Below are 14,616 nucleotides of genomic sequence, written 5' to 3' on the forward strand. Positions count from 1 at the left end.
GTGATTCAGATATTAACCAGACTAGAACATTATAACACCAGCACCAGCACCAAACAAATAAAAATAACTGCCTGTTAGGGTGGTGTGCTTTTTGAGTTTAGAACTGATCAAAGCAAGCAAGTAATGCATAATTAGCATAAGGAATATATTGGTACTAAGAGAACACCCAAGTAAAATCCCTAAATCAGGTACAGGTCTTGCAAATTATCGTATTTTTCGCTCTATAGGACACACCAGACCATAGGAGGGCGAGATCAGGGGGAAAATTTTTTTTTCCTTGTTCTCCCCCTCTAAAACAAAGGTGCGTTCAAGGTGCGTTCACCCGAAGCCTCTGGAACCCACGGGAGCCCAAAGACCAGGTTGGGGAGCAGTGCAAAGGCGCGCGCCGCCTTCCCGCTGCCCCCCGAGCTTGTGGGGCTGGCGGTGGGGGGGAAGCGTTGCAGCCTTCCCCCCACCTTCGTACAGCCTTCGTAGCCTCCGCAGGGCAGCAGGGTGAAGGCACCCCGCTGCCCTGCGGGCTCTATAGGACGCACACACATTCCCCCTTAATTTTTGGAGGGGAAAAAGTGCGTCCTATAGAGCGAAAAATATGGTAAATGAAGTCGCAGCAGCAGTTCACAGAACATTCTGGGAGATACTGTTTCAGAGTGGAGATACCCTAATTGTAGGGGAAAGTCTTGCTTGCTGTTTCATAAAAAGGGTTTGGCAGAGGAACATTTTGATAAGATTTTGTCAAGATGCTTTGCTTCTCTCGTCTCTTCCTCCCCACCCCATTTGAATTTACCTCATATTTTTTTCTGGGACGTTCTGGCGGGTGTTGACCTGTGCCGCTGCCCTGATCTGAGCTTCAAGTCTTGCATAAATCCCAGCTGCAGACTGAAAGTCGCAATAGACAAATCAAGAAAGTGTTAACCAAATTGTGCTTTATTTTTTAATGCATGCACCAAAAGGCAAGTTAGGAGGTAGAGTCTTGCTAACCAAGGGTGACGTGGGATAAAGTTCCCACCAGCACCAACCCCAGACTCACTTCTTTGTTCTCTTTCGATTTTGTCCGGTCAAGCTCCCCCAGCCTCATTTTTATTAGGTGTCCGGTTATTTCGACCATCCTCCGCTGATCTGCAAGAAACATGAAATAGCAACAGAGGATCAGAAAGGGCTGTTCTTTTGCCTGCCAACACAACTGTCGCAAAGCAAGGGGAAGAGGTACAATCGCCTCTGCCAATCACGCTTGCAAAGATGTCACTCCTACATCTTCCTTTGTATCAGTTTAACAATCATGCCCCTCCCCAATAATACTGGGAAACGCAGACTGGTAAGGTGCTGGGCTTTTGCTGCAGGGAGATCCTCCCTGCCCCAACACTACAAAGCTGCAATTTCCAGGCGCCATAGAGCAGTTTGCATGCTTATTGAGCATATGCTACATACACAAGGTGCCTTTCATTCCAAAATTTCAGAAGTTCCTCATTTAGCAAGTTCTTCTGTTAAGGTGGGTGAAGTGACATGACCTGGGAAGCTTCCTTTCATAGGAGCTCATTCTGTGTACGTCAGAGAAAGCACAAGAGGCAGTTCAGTTCAGCTTGTCAACTTTATATCCCTAGAGTTACCGTACTTTTTATGAGGCCTATGGGGCTCCACTGGCATTAGAAAAGGAAGTACAGTGGTACCTCTGGTTGCGAACGGGATCCATTCCAGAGGCCCGTTCGCAACATGAAAAGAGCACAACCTGAAGCACCATATCTGCGCAGGTGCACGGCGCAATTTGGCGCTTGTGCGCATGAGCAAGTGGTGAAACCCGGAAATAACCCTTTCTGGTACTTCGGGGTCACTGTGGGACGTAACCTAAAAGAACGTAACATGAAGCAAACGTAACATGAGTTATGACTGTACAGGCACAATTTCTCTCTCATGGAACCCTGCCATATCCATATTCACGCAGCTGTGGAATGAAGCTTTTATTTATTTCCTGTTGAAAAATGCATATCTTACCTTCCTCTCTCTGAGCATCCTGGTTGAATCTAAGTGATCTGGATGCATCCCACTTATTCTGCTGCATGCTCACACTAATTAAACAGCAGAGAAGCCATGAGAAACACAACCCAAAGCAATCAGCACTATTTTGTTCAAAAGTCAGGCACCGTTCATAGGGTCACAACTGCTTACTGCTCTCACTGGAAACCACCTCTTGCTTTCTGCAGGGACCTCTGGAATGTGGGGCAAAGTCGTTCATTCAGTCGTCATGCCAAAACCATGGCTTGGCACGCCAGAAATAAGCCTTGTGCTCACATACTCCTCCTCCTCCTCCTCCTCCTCACATGTTCAGTTAGTTTGCCATTGCATCCAAGCCAGAAATGCAAACTACTGTTTGAAAGCTGGCTTGTAGTTGGTTTGGAGATGATACACCAGCCGCATTTTGTCTGTTCAGGTATAGACTATCTGGGCATTCAAAATCCTTGTGTGCTGTTCCAAACTGCATGGGGAGCCTCCATAGGTAGAAGGGGCTCTCTCCCACTTTCACCCTCAAACGCAAGGGGAGCTCTAAACAGTGTAAAAGTGATGCTTGGGTGCGCAGGGCTTGGCAATGAATCATAGAATCCTAGAGTTGGAAGAGACCACAAGGGCCATCGAGTCCAACCCCCTGCCAAGCAGGAAACACCACCAGAGCACTCCTGACATATGGTTGTCAAGCCTCTGCTTAAAGACCTCCAAAGTAGGAGACTCCACCACACTCCTTGGCAGCAAATTCCACTGTCGAACAGCTCTTACTGTCAGGAAGTTCTTCCTAATGTTTAGGTGGAATCTTCTTTCTTGTAGTTTGGATCCATTGCTCCGTGTCTGCTTCTCTGGAGCAGCAGAAAACAACCTTTCTCCCTCCTCCATGTGACATCCTTTTATATATTTGAACATGGCTATCATATCACCCCTTAACCTCCTCTTCTCCAGGCTAAACGTGCCCAGCTCCCTTAGCCGTTCCTCATAAGGCATCGTTTCCAGGCCTTTGACCATTTTGGTTGCCCTCCTCTGGACACGTTCCAGTTTGTCAGTGTCCTTCTTGAACTGCGTTGCCCAGAACTGGACACAGTACTCCAGGTGAGGTCTGACCAGAGCAGAATACAGTGGCACTATTACTTCCCTTGATCTAGATGCTATACTCCTATTGATGCAGCCCAGAATTGCATTGGCTTTTTTAGCTGCCGCGTCACACTGTTGGCTCATGTCAAGTTTGTGGTCAACCAAGACTCCTAGCTCCTTTTCACATGTACTGCTCTCAAGCCAGATGTCACTCTTCTTGTATTTGTGCCTCTCATTTTTTTTGCCCAAGTGCAATACTTTACATTTCTCCCTGTTAAAATTCATCTTGTTTGTTTTGGCCCAGTTCTCTAATCTGTCAAGGTCGTTTTGAAGTGTGATCCTGTCCTCTGGGGTGTTAGCCACCCCTCCCAGTTTGGTGTCATCTGCAAATTTGATCAGGATGCCCTTGAGTCCATCATCCAAGTCGTTGATAAAGATGTTGAATAAGACTGGGCCCAAGACAGAACCTTGTGGCACCCCACTAGTCACTCTTCTCCAGGATGAAGAGGAACCATTGATGAGCACCCTTTGGGTTCGGTCAGTCAGCCGGTCACTGCTGCATGTTTGTTTTCACCTAAGGAGACTGAATGCCCAAACAGGACTTAGGTTTTCTCTTGAACAAGGAATAAACTAACTGAGAATGTGAAGGAAGGAAGAAGCACATGAGTGAAAGTCTCATACCTGTAGCACAAGAACTATGCTTTGGCATTCTGTGCGAACCAGTCCAATGAGTGGGGATTATCTTTTCCTAAAAGCATTCTTTATCATTGCTGAATTGACTGCACTGGATTCCCGTTTAATCTTAAGGAGAATGAAGAACAAACCTAAATTGCATCTGGTGTCCAGAGGTACGCCAGCTCTGAACGTGAAGGGTCAGCTTAACCATCATAGTTAATAGCCACTGAGACACTTACACTTCATGGATTTGCCTAAGCATTCTAATTGCATTTCCTTTAAAAATCAGCCGAAATATTAGTTGAACGCATGATAGATAAAGCAAGGATATGTACAATTTTATAATATGCAGAGAACAATATGTGCAAAGAAATCAGAGAGGGGAGCTGAGGGAAGTCTTGGGGGGGGGGATAATGTGATTGATTATGTGGATTGATATTTTGTTATGCTGAAATTGTTTAATGATATTTTTTTTTAAATCAGCCGAAATACTTACATAAAAGGAGATGCATCTCTGGAATTAGTCTGTCGAAAGAAAGGCAGAATAAAGACTGTATGCTTAAATTCCTTAGATCAGTGTTACTTATTTAGAATTTCAAGCTGCCAAACTGAATAGGATTCTACTCAAGACACAGTTGTTCGTAGCAAAAATAAAAGCATTTTTAAAAAATAATGTTTTAAAGTCAAATTTAGCATTTTGCAACACATTTTGCAACAGATTCTGGAGGCAGATAGATATATATGGGTAGGCAGAGCAATCCTAAAAGTGGTTAGAGAGGCCACTGGAAGCAGACTAAGTGCTAAACCACTGACATAACAGTATACAAGTGGAAAGCTCCACAGGAACAGATATACTGCCAGCTGTGTTCTGACAGCAGGCATTACTTCCCCTGTCCCTGGACCCACAGCAAGCTGACAAGACTTTGGATGCAGCAGTGCAACCACCATGCAATCTCCCTACCTCACCACAGGATTACAGCCTGAGAAACAGTGTGATTCTATCCATGTCTACTCAGAAGGAAGTCCCACTGAGTTCAGTGGAGATCATCCCCAGGTGCACACTGATAAAAGATTTCAGCAACTCTCACTGGACCAGGTTAAAAAACTAAAAGTGAAGTTCATGCTGTCCTCAGTAAAGTAACAAAGGTATAAGATGAATCCACAGAGAAATAGCCAGACTTATGTCCTCGCAAAGGTTGCATAAGATCTCTCAGGATTTACCTTCTCCAGATTCTTTTCCTTCTTTTGAACACTGGGTGAAGACACTTGTTTCTTTGGATGTCTGTGGGATTTCTTTGACCGCTCTTTTCTTCCTGCTAATAATATGCGCAAGTCAATTATAAGTCGCCCCTCCTATTTATCACATTCAAAGAAAACAGCTAATTGATGCAATTCTGAAATCTCTCTCTCTCTTCATGGCTGATCTATAGAGGAAATATGAGCAGTACTGCAAAGTGTGACAGATTTGTCTCCCTGTGCAGTGACTTTCGTCATCAAATAAAATAGCAAACACCAGTTAATTTATCACTTTTGCATTATCTATATATTGCTTCTTGCCAAAACAAACTTCTAAGCAGTTTACAAGCATAAAAAACAATTAGGCAAGCATTAAATATAAACATCCATGATTAAAACATGTAATGAAACAATACCATTAAAACATCACAGCAAATAAAACTAGAAGACTCTGGTTGTGAGGTCAAGGGAGTATCACTGTAAACAGGTGCATCTTCCATAGCCAGTGGTATGCCAGCCAGTACAGATGGGGCTTCTCGAATTTCAGTAGTGAGTTCATTTCCTAACACCCATGCCACCAGTGAAGAAGCACATCACCAAAAGCCAATAATCATTAGTTATTCTATTTAACAGATTAACTTCTTCACAGCCAAAAGCTACTGAAGCAGTGAGAAATGAGATAAAATACAAAAGACTAAGAACGATAAAACTATTTCTGCAATTGGATTTACAATTCATATTTCGTAAAATGGCTTCTCCAATTTCACTCGGTAACCAGAGGACTGGAGCAGCAGTACTCTGCACAAGATTAGGAAGTGGTAAGAGTAACTGTGTTCCCCTTGCTGATCTTAAAGTCCTTAATGAATTTATTCCACATACTTATAATTCCACTTCAAACCTGTTCCAACCCACAATTCCATAACATTCTATAATTTGTTTGTTTGTTGTTTTTAAAAACCTTCCTGTCCAGTACACCAAAATGCTTAAAAGGTGAAATAGGTGGGCCAGCACTGCACTTAAGAGTGCATGGATTACATCCTTTAAAGGGAGGAGGAGGAGGAGAAGAAGAAGAAGAAGAAGAGTAGTTTGGATTTGATATCCTGCTTTATCACTACCCTAAAGAGTCTCAAAGCGGCTAACAATTTCCTTTCCCTTCCTTCGCCACAACAAACACTCAGTGAGGTGAGTGAGGCTGAGAGACTTCCGAGAAGTGTGACTAGCTCAAGGTCACCCAGCGGTGCATGTGGAGGAGCGGGGAATCGAATCCGGTTCACCAGATTACAAGTCTACCACTCTTAACCATTACACCACACTGGTTCTCAAGATGTCGAGCTGTGTGTAACTCTATGGAGGTTTATGCTCACCTGCATCACACATAGATTTTAAATTACAATACTCCCTTAATTTTTAATTTAGTATTGTAATTAAAAATGATAGAGCTACTTGTGACAAGGTTTGTTTTTCCAACAGGCAACCTTCTCTCTCTCTCCCTCTCTCTCTCTCTCTCTCACACACACACACACACATGGGGCGGGGGGAAGAATCCATAACTGCTAGCAGAGAACCCCTGCAAGGTCACAGGCAGGGAATATATACCTGGTTTCTTGTATACTTCTTCCTCATCGCCTACTTCATCCTCTGTGACCTCAGAGCCAGTGGTGTATTCATCATCTTCTGAAAGCAACAACTGTTGTTTCTATTGTTGTCAAGGAAAAAGAATAACAACTATCACTTTTTCTCTCCAAAAGACCACAGGTTCCCCCTGCTCTGCAAACCAGTAAAAAAATTAAGGCCTGACAGGTAAGCAAGAATGACAGCTGACATCCTCTAACTGCTTTTGCTGAAGAGCCTACGTCTCCTCCTGATCTGTAAAGGTAGAGACCAAAACAGACTACCCTACCTTATTCCAAAAAAGTTTAACTAGAAACAACTTCAGTCTCAAATTTTGCAATACTCAATTATGTTACATCACGGCTTCTAGGCCAAATTTGAGTCAAAACTCAAACAACTGTGCTAGGAATCAGTGCTGCAGGCTGATAAGACCATTTGTGGTTTTTGAAAAAGAGATCCATTTTTATAGGTATCCCCACCCCAATGCATTTTTATTACCTTTTTCTTCTTTTTAATGATCATGCTGCTCAATGGTTTAAATATGACAGCTAGTGCAGCACATACAGAATATTTAAAACACAAAAAGAACCAGCACATAGAATAGGAATAACTCGGGCAAACGTACCAGCTGGAGAGTCCAGTTTTTCAGAGAAAGGAACTAGAGAAGGAAGGGGGGGAAAGGAAAATTAAAACTGGCAGTGGTAGGGTTACCGGCAGCACCTTTCATGCAACCTATTTGTGCATGGAAGGACACTCCAAAACATCTTTCAGATAAGAACAGTCCTCCCTCTGTGTGTATTTTCCAACTAGCACCCATGTGACCGACTAATGAACGCTTGCATTCTAACTCAGGTGCTTTCCCCTCCATTAAGATAACAGTATTTCCTATTTATATTCATTCCTCCATGGACACTATTTCAAAACACTACTCTGAAAGGATTCCACATAGATTCCACACAATGTTCCATTCCATAATATGGACACACGGGTTCCAAGCATGTGAAGGAATCTCTGCAGCATGCCGCCCCAGCCCCTTGTAAGATTCCCTGGATCGATCCCAGTTCACACCCACTTGGAGGGACCCCTTCAGATGGATGCAAATTGCGCATCAGCTGCAGAGCACGGCCAGTACAGCTAACATATGAGAGTGCTGGAGGTGAAATAGTTAAACAGGTTACCCAATCAGAACCCAGGGGGGTGGAGTCAGAGGGACTATAAAACCAGCTCTGGGAGGGGCAAAGGGGGGAGTTTGTTGGGAGTTGGGTGGTTGGTTGGAGTGGGAGTGAATTGGGATAGAGTCTGCGGGTAGGCTGAGTTAGTGTAGCGAAATAAGCTGAGTCAGGAACAGTTAGGAGCTAGGAAGACAAATAAATATCTGAGAGGTGGTTTAGTGAGTGAAAGCAGGTAGCGGAAGTTATAGGTCTGGATAGGCACCCCATGAATGTAATTGACCAATACCATTCATGAAACCCCACACTTGTTAAACTGCAATAAATAAACAGAAGTTTATGTTCCAATTTAACCCTGACTGGACTCAGTATTGTACCAGGTAGGGCCTGGGTGGTGGCAGCGAGAAATAAAGTGGTGGCACAGGGATCAATAGACGGTGAAACGTCCGGGGACCCTGTGTTATCGCCACAAATACATCCACACCTAATGACTAGAGCTTCATCCTAGAAGTATATTCAAAGTTACTGAGTTATTGAGCCAGACTATAGTCAAGCAATGTGAACAACGTGGAAAGGAAAAGCAGAGGGGCGTGGGGAAGGATACTCACAGCATTAATTTCTCCTGCTCTGGGGCCCCACGGTGCATTTGGCTCCAATAGCACGTCACATTCAATGCTCTTCTCATCACTCAGTCCAATTCCAGAATCACTTGAAAAAATAAGTATTTAGGAATATTATGGACTGGGTTGCTACTGATTCTAAAGAAGTCTACCCAAATGGTGGGGTGCTTGCCCAGGGAAGATGAAGACATATCTCTTTTCTTACCTGTTTTGGTCTTTTTCAAAAGGCACAACAATGACATTTCTGTGCTGAGTCAGATCGTTCAGTATTTTAGCAGTCTGGTAGGGAACAGCATCCACACCTTCTCCTCCAGCAGGCAAGCCAATCACATGGTCCCTTACTTTGCATCCCTTCCATTAGAGAGAGAGAGAGAGAGAGAGAGAGAGAGAGAGAGAGAGACGTTAGCTAAGGTACTTCCTTAACACAGACGTAATTGCAAATCATGGATAGTGCTGGCCATGGTTTGAAAGATTGCTTCAAATCAGGGTTTCACATTCTAATTTGTGGCCAATCCTAGTTTGGATATTAGGATTCAACGCCTAACCATTATGAAGAATTAGATATGCTCATGGATAGAGTACAGTTAGCTTGCATGTTAGCTAGATAACACATCATTTTAAATAATGACTCCAGCTCAGGTAATTATACAGTGGGCCTTAACGCACCTGGCCAGGGGGTGGCAGGAATCACCCCATACTTTTGTTGTGTATAAAACATGGTTCAAGAGAAGGTGGCTTGTGGAAGGAGCAAAAAAGGTTTTAAAGAGTCTTTCCCCCAAATACATACTTTTGGAAGAGGAGCAGGATCAAATCTCAGAACCTTCTGGTTACAGCAGGGATACACTCCAGTACCATTGGAACCAAGAGCACCTGCCACGCCAGGGTAGACAACTGGCTGAGGGTGGTATTGGCAATGGGAGAATTCGGTACACAGGAAAGTCTGCAAGGGAGATGCAACAACGACAACAAAATCACTGCTCTCAAGATCAAATATTCCCAAGTTTAAGGTGCAGAAAGGGTTTACAGCAGAACACAGAGGTGTCCTCTAACAAATGGCTGTATACTAGGATGTACAAGCTAGCTGCTGTTGCTCTTATTCTTTGAAAACAGCACTGATTAAATGAAGTGCTGGGTGGCCCATTCTCAGCATTCTCAAAAGACTTGACCAAATTAGTTCAGCACAAACTATTTATCCCTTATTCATCCTCAATGTACAAAAACATGGGAAGGAATTCAATGTACGGCTATGGCAATTAGTCCATCAGTGAAGCTTTGCACTCTTAACTTATAAGAACTATCTGGAAGATGCAGGGTGTGTTGGTCTCAGAGTTCCAGTGTTTTAGGAAGTTACAGGGGCCTACCAGGGAAACAACCAAGCTGCTTTGATCTTGGAGTAGCATAAGAAAACTGGCAGCTAGTGAGTTGTGTGCAGGTTGGCCATGAAGTACAGGGTGCACTGGACTGGCTAAGAGCCTTTCTTTGTAAAAAAAAATAAAAAAAAATGCTTTGTTGCATTCGAAGCCCCCTCCCATCTGTGCTCCAAGAGTGAGTTGGTGGCAACAACAATAACCTAGGACTTGCCGATCAGAAGGTCGGCGGTTTGAATCCGCAAAACGGGGTGAGCTCCCGTTGCTCGGTCCTTGCTCCTGCCAACCTAGCAGTTCGAAAGCACATCAAAGTGCAAGTAGATAAATAGGTACCGCTTTGGCGGGTAGGTAAACAGTGTTTCTGTGTGCTGCTCTGGTTCGCCAGAAGCGGCTTACTCATGCTGGCCACATGACCCGGAAGCTGTACACTGGCTCCCTCAGCCAATAAAGCGAGATGAGCGCTGCAACCCCAGAGTTGGCCACAACTGGACCTAATGGTCAAGGGTCCCTTTACTTAAGACTCAACTGGCAGTGGTTGGGCAAGTAAAGGGGGTGAGAGGGTCTTCTGAGCATGCCCCCTTTGTCACAGGAGTGAGGGGAGGGCATTGTACAGGCAGAAGTCTTTGTGCTGGCTTCCACTAGTTCAACAGTTGAACCTCACCCTTCATTCTACAGAATTTGAAAACCTAACTTCGTAAGTTCCAGGAGAGACAGTCAGGAGTGTGCAGAGGTAACCGAAAACACTCACTTGATTACATCTTGAACAGATCAGCCAATTGATAGTTCCCCAAAGGCGCCAATATACATCTCGCCAAGATTTTAATTCTTCAAAAAGACTCAGCAAATACTCATGCACATCCCAAGATTTATCTCTGTATATACAAAGAGGAGCAAGTGGTCAGGCGGATCAGAGTGAATAGAATAGTTCTCAATTCCCACTGGTAAGTTTTGTACCCTTTCCCCCTCAATGACAAAGTTAAATTGCAAAGAATAATTAAAACAAGGGCTACAACGTTAACCAATTTCTTAGGGTGCTGTTGCTTGTATTTTTAATTACGGAGGGACAAGACTTTTTAAGTGCTCTCTTAGAGAACAGGCATTCCTTCCCGGATTAAATGAGACACGCTCCATGTTTCTGGCCACAACAACACAGGTGTGCATCATCTAAAAGCAAAGAGTATATTTTTGCTCTTTAGAAAAAATTATGTCAATTTGATCAATTCAATAATTGACTAAGATTTCGTCAATCTGGTGACAGCCCTAGTTAAAACATATAGTGGTACCTCGGGTTACACACGCTTCAGGTTACACACGCTTCAGGTTACAGACTCCGCTAACCCAGAAATAGTGCTTCAGGTTAAGAACTTTGCTTCAGGATGAGAACAGAAATTGTGCTCTGGTAGCGTGGCGGCAGCAGGAGGCCTCATTAGCTAAAGTGTTAAGAACGGTTTCAGGTTAAGTACGGACCTCCGGAATGAATTAAGTACTTAACTTAAGGGCTACCTGTGCAGCCTTCCCTTACTTTTGTCACTGCTGCTGCCACTGGCGGGAAGCAGAGGAACACAGGGGGAAAGACCATGCTGCAGCTGAGGAGCTTTCCCCAGCCCCCTTAACCCGCCATGGCGAGAAAGAAGCCTGGGAATGAAGGGGAGCAAGTCTTTCTAACCCTTCGTTCCTGACCCCTGTGCTGCCCTAGTATTAATAACTTGATTGTGACACTTAACTATCATATACAGTACATCTTTAAGGCCACCATTGCCCTAGTGGACTGACCTCTGTTCTGGGACTGAAGCCTTGGAAGAACAGAGAGCTCAGATTATAATTAAAAAGTCTGTTATGATGCAGATTAAATAGAATCTGTGAACACACCCTGTAAAAATGTTGTTACAATATGATTTATGAAGCACCTTATGTGTACATAGATAATGTTTCCATGCTGATCTACATTGATCTTTCCAGGAACACATGGGATTCTTCTTTCAGTGTCCTTAATTAGGAGTTTCTTACATAAGCAGCACCTATTTTTTTAAAAAAGAAAGTTATAGCATGAGAGATTTGCAATGAGAACAAGGAAGAATATGCTGAAATAAAATTAATAAGTGGACAGTTGTCTACCTGTACAGGGTTGCTGCGCTTCCCTGAGAATCTGGGTTCTGGTAATCTAGGTCAAACAATCTCTCTATCTTCTTACAGAAAAGTTTGCTGTTGGTAACAAAAAGATGCTCATTATAGAAATGAGTTATCTGCATATAAATGCAGACTTGCCATGGACAAATTCAATGAAATTTGGAATCCATTCTTACAAATACTGTAATAGGTTAAGATCTGGTGAAGTACACAACCAACCTTGTAAAATATACAGTTTTGGGTTTCTTCCCCCCCTCCCCTTTTTGTTTTCCCTTCTGCACAGGTCCTGTTTCTATTTCTCTTTTTTTGTTTCCGTCTCACCATGTCTGGTGCACATATAGTTATGTACTTTTTGAATTTTCAATAAAGATGTTTTAAAAAATAAATAAATAAAAATGAGTTAACAACTAAATGCCAATGCAGGTGGCTCCTGCTGGATCTCTGAAAGAAAACAATAGCACAATATGGTGCCACGACTGAGAATTCCCTACTCTGGGTCATGAGACGCATTTCCAGTGGATGTGGCACAACCAGGAGGGTCTCCTCTTGTCATCAAAGTTGTTGGGCTGATCTATATGGTGGAAGGTGCTCTTAGATGCCCTAAGCATCTCAGACCAGGCTTTTATACAGCAACACCTTAATCTTGGCTTAGTAGCCAACTGACAACCAATGTAAACGCTCCAGTAGAGGTGGTTCTACGTGCATGGAAAGCTGCCACACTTAGCAGTTTGCACCAGCTGCTGAACCAACCCCAAATGGCAGCCCAACGTAAACTACACTACAAACATCTGGATAACGCTGCAGGAAGACGAAAAGAACGGCTAATTCTTACACTACGAGGCAGCAGGATTTTTAAAAAGTACCTCTTAAATTTATCTTTCTTGTCCTTCACCTCCTCTATTTCATTATGTGTGAAAAGATCCGCAATGCGCGTTAGGAGATTAGAATTGATGCAGTTCATATTGCACGGCGTGGCTACGATGGCACTCATATTCTTGTGGCAATAATTAATACATTTCTCCACCTAGGAAAACAGGAAGATAAAATGTGGATGTAGCACACTCAATAGTGATAATGAAATATCTTAACACTGTACAGGCAACACCCCATTCATGCGCAGGTGCCATTTCTGACTGCTCCATGCATCAGTGGGAAGACTGCATGAATGTACATTTTGGCCACCTCACCCTCTTTTGGCTCCAAAATCAGTATGCATGTCAGCGGCTGCATGATCACTTGAGTGGGGCATTGTCTGTATTTAGGAAGGTTTTTTTGTGAGAGGAGCTCTAGAAACAGCTCCAATAGCTCAGAACCCCACATCTGTTATATACTCACTAAAGAATCCATCTTCAGAAACTCAGAGGAAATAAGAATCGAAATGACATTGCTTGGTTCTAAAGAAAGAAGCAAGAGAAGAAAGAGAAAAGCATTATTAGGATTAATTACAGTTAACCTTGTACATTGCTTGTAAAAGGAAACACTACAAGAGATTCTTTGCATCACAAAATCCACATTCCATTAAAGAGGAATGGGAAGAGAGTTTGGGAACTTGGTTCAGTCCCTTCTAAAGGAGGGAGATCTAATGACATAGCATGACTGGGCCTTGTAATTCTTCTGAAATGAGGCCCAAATAGCAGCTTCTCTCTTTTCCATTCCCACCACCCCCACCAGAAAGAATGTGTTAGCCTAAAACTAGCTATTCACATTTTGAAGGCAAAGCAAGCCAAATTAGATTAAGAAGCTGGAAAAAAATAATATTGTACCTAAAGCTGAAATGAAAAGTTAAGAGCCTGGATTCACATATTTACAAATACGTTCCATAAAACTATGGCATTTGAGTATGAAGTTTCCAACTCGGTTAGGGTGGGTGTTCTCTTATTTGAAGGGAGGTTTGAGGGTTTTGGTAGAAAAATGAGTGCAAACGCTCCAAACATCCAAAGCAAAAACCTCAGTTTCTCCAAAACTGCTGAGTTAAATTACAGGTAGGTAGCTGTGTTGGTCTGCCGTAGTCGAAACAAAATAAAAAAATTCCTTTCAGTAGCTCCTTAGAGACCAACTAAGTTTGTTATTGGTATGAGCTTTCATGTGCATGCGAAGTGTATCTGAAGAAGTGTGCATGCACGCGAAAGCTCATACCAGTAACAAACTTAGTTGGTCTCTAAGGTGCTACTGGAAGGATTTTTTTTTATTTTGCTGAGTTAAATGTCATTCAAAGTTTGAAACATTCAACCTCAGACACATGCAAACTAGACACTATTCAAGAAGACCTTTTCTAAAAAGAAAAAAGGGTCTGCTCCAAACACTTAGGGTTTAAGGTCAGGTTTGAAAGCAAAACAGGCATGAGTGAGGGCAACCAAACTGTTCCCCATACACATGACACCTACTTCCCTTTAGCCTGTTCCTCCAGCTGATTTATTTTCTAGCCAAGCTCACATCTGTTAGTGAGAGCCAGTGTGGTGTAGTGGTTAAGAGCGGTAGTCACGTAATCTGGGTAACCGGGTTCGCGCGCGTCTCCGCTCCTCCACATGCAGCTGCTGGGTGACCTTGGGCCAGTCACACTTCTTTGAAGTCTCTCAGCCCCACTCACCTCACAGAGTGTTTGTTGTGGGGGAGGAAGGGAAAGGAGAATGTTAGCCGCTTTGAGACTCCTGAAGGGGAGTGAAAGGCGGGATATCAAATCCAAACTCTTCTTCTTCTTCTTAGTGGACCACAGATGAGGAGAGTAGCATTTGCAAGTGATAG

General features: G+C 43.4%; 1 protein-coding gene across 3 annotated transcripts in view; it reads right to left on the reverse strand.

Moving 5' to 3' along the window:
• Positions 1-14,616, reverse strand: part of SANBR (SANT and BTB domain regulator of CSR) — a 36,603-nt gene that overhangs the window by 2,700 nt on the left and 19,287 nt on the right. For 2 of the 3 annotated variants that reach the window (XM_082217541.1, XM_082217543.1), the window contains 15 exons: positions 13,210-13,268; positions 12,738-12,898; positions 11,863-11,949; positions 11,655-11,765; positions 10,496-10,619; positions 9,168-9,320; positions 8,586-8,731; positions 8,369-8,468; positions 7,217-7,249; positions 6,577-6,676; positions 4,966-5,060; positions 4,241-4,269; positions 1,987-2,060; positions 1,028-1,116; positions 785-876 (listed from right to left, as the gene is read on the reverse strand). In XM_082217541.1, coding sequence (XP_082073667.1) covers positions 785-876; positions 1,028-1,116; positions 1,987-2,060; positions 4,241-4,269; positions 4,966-5,060; positions 6,577-6,676; positions 7,217-7,249; positions 8,369-8,468; positions 8,586-8,731; positions 9,168-9,320; positions 10,496-10,619; positions 11,655-11,765; positions 11,863-11,949; positions 12,738-12,898; positions 13,210-13,268 — 1,453 coding nt within the window. The remainder of the gene's footprint in view (positions 1-784; positions 877-1,027; positions 1,117-1,986; positions 2,061-4,240; positions 4,270-4,965; positions 5,061-6,576; positions 6,677-7,216; positions 7,250-8,368; positions 8,469-8,585; positions 8,732-9,167; positions 9,321-10,495; positions 10,620-11,654; positions 11,766-11,862; positions 11,950-12,737; positions 12,899-13,209; positions 13,269-14,616) is intronic. The other variant, XM_082217542.1, reaches the window with a different exon arrangement.

This window comes from Podarcis vaucheri (assembly GCF_965113315.1).
Source record: "Podarcis vaucheri genome assembly, chromosome: 3".
NCBI classification, from domain to species: domain Eukaryota; kingdom Metazoa; phylum Chordata; class Lepidosauria; order Squamata; family Lacertidae; genus Podarcis; species Podarcis vaucheri.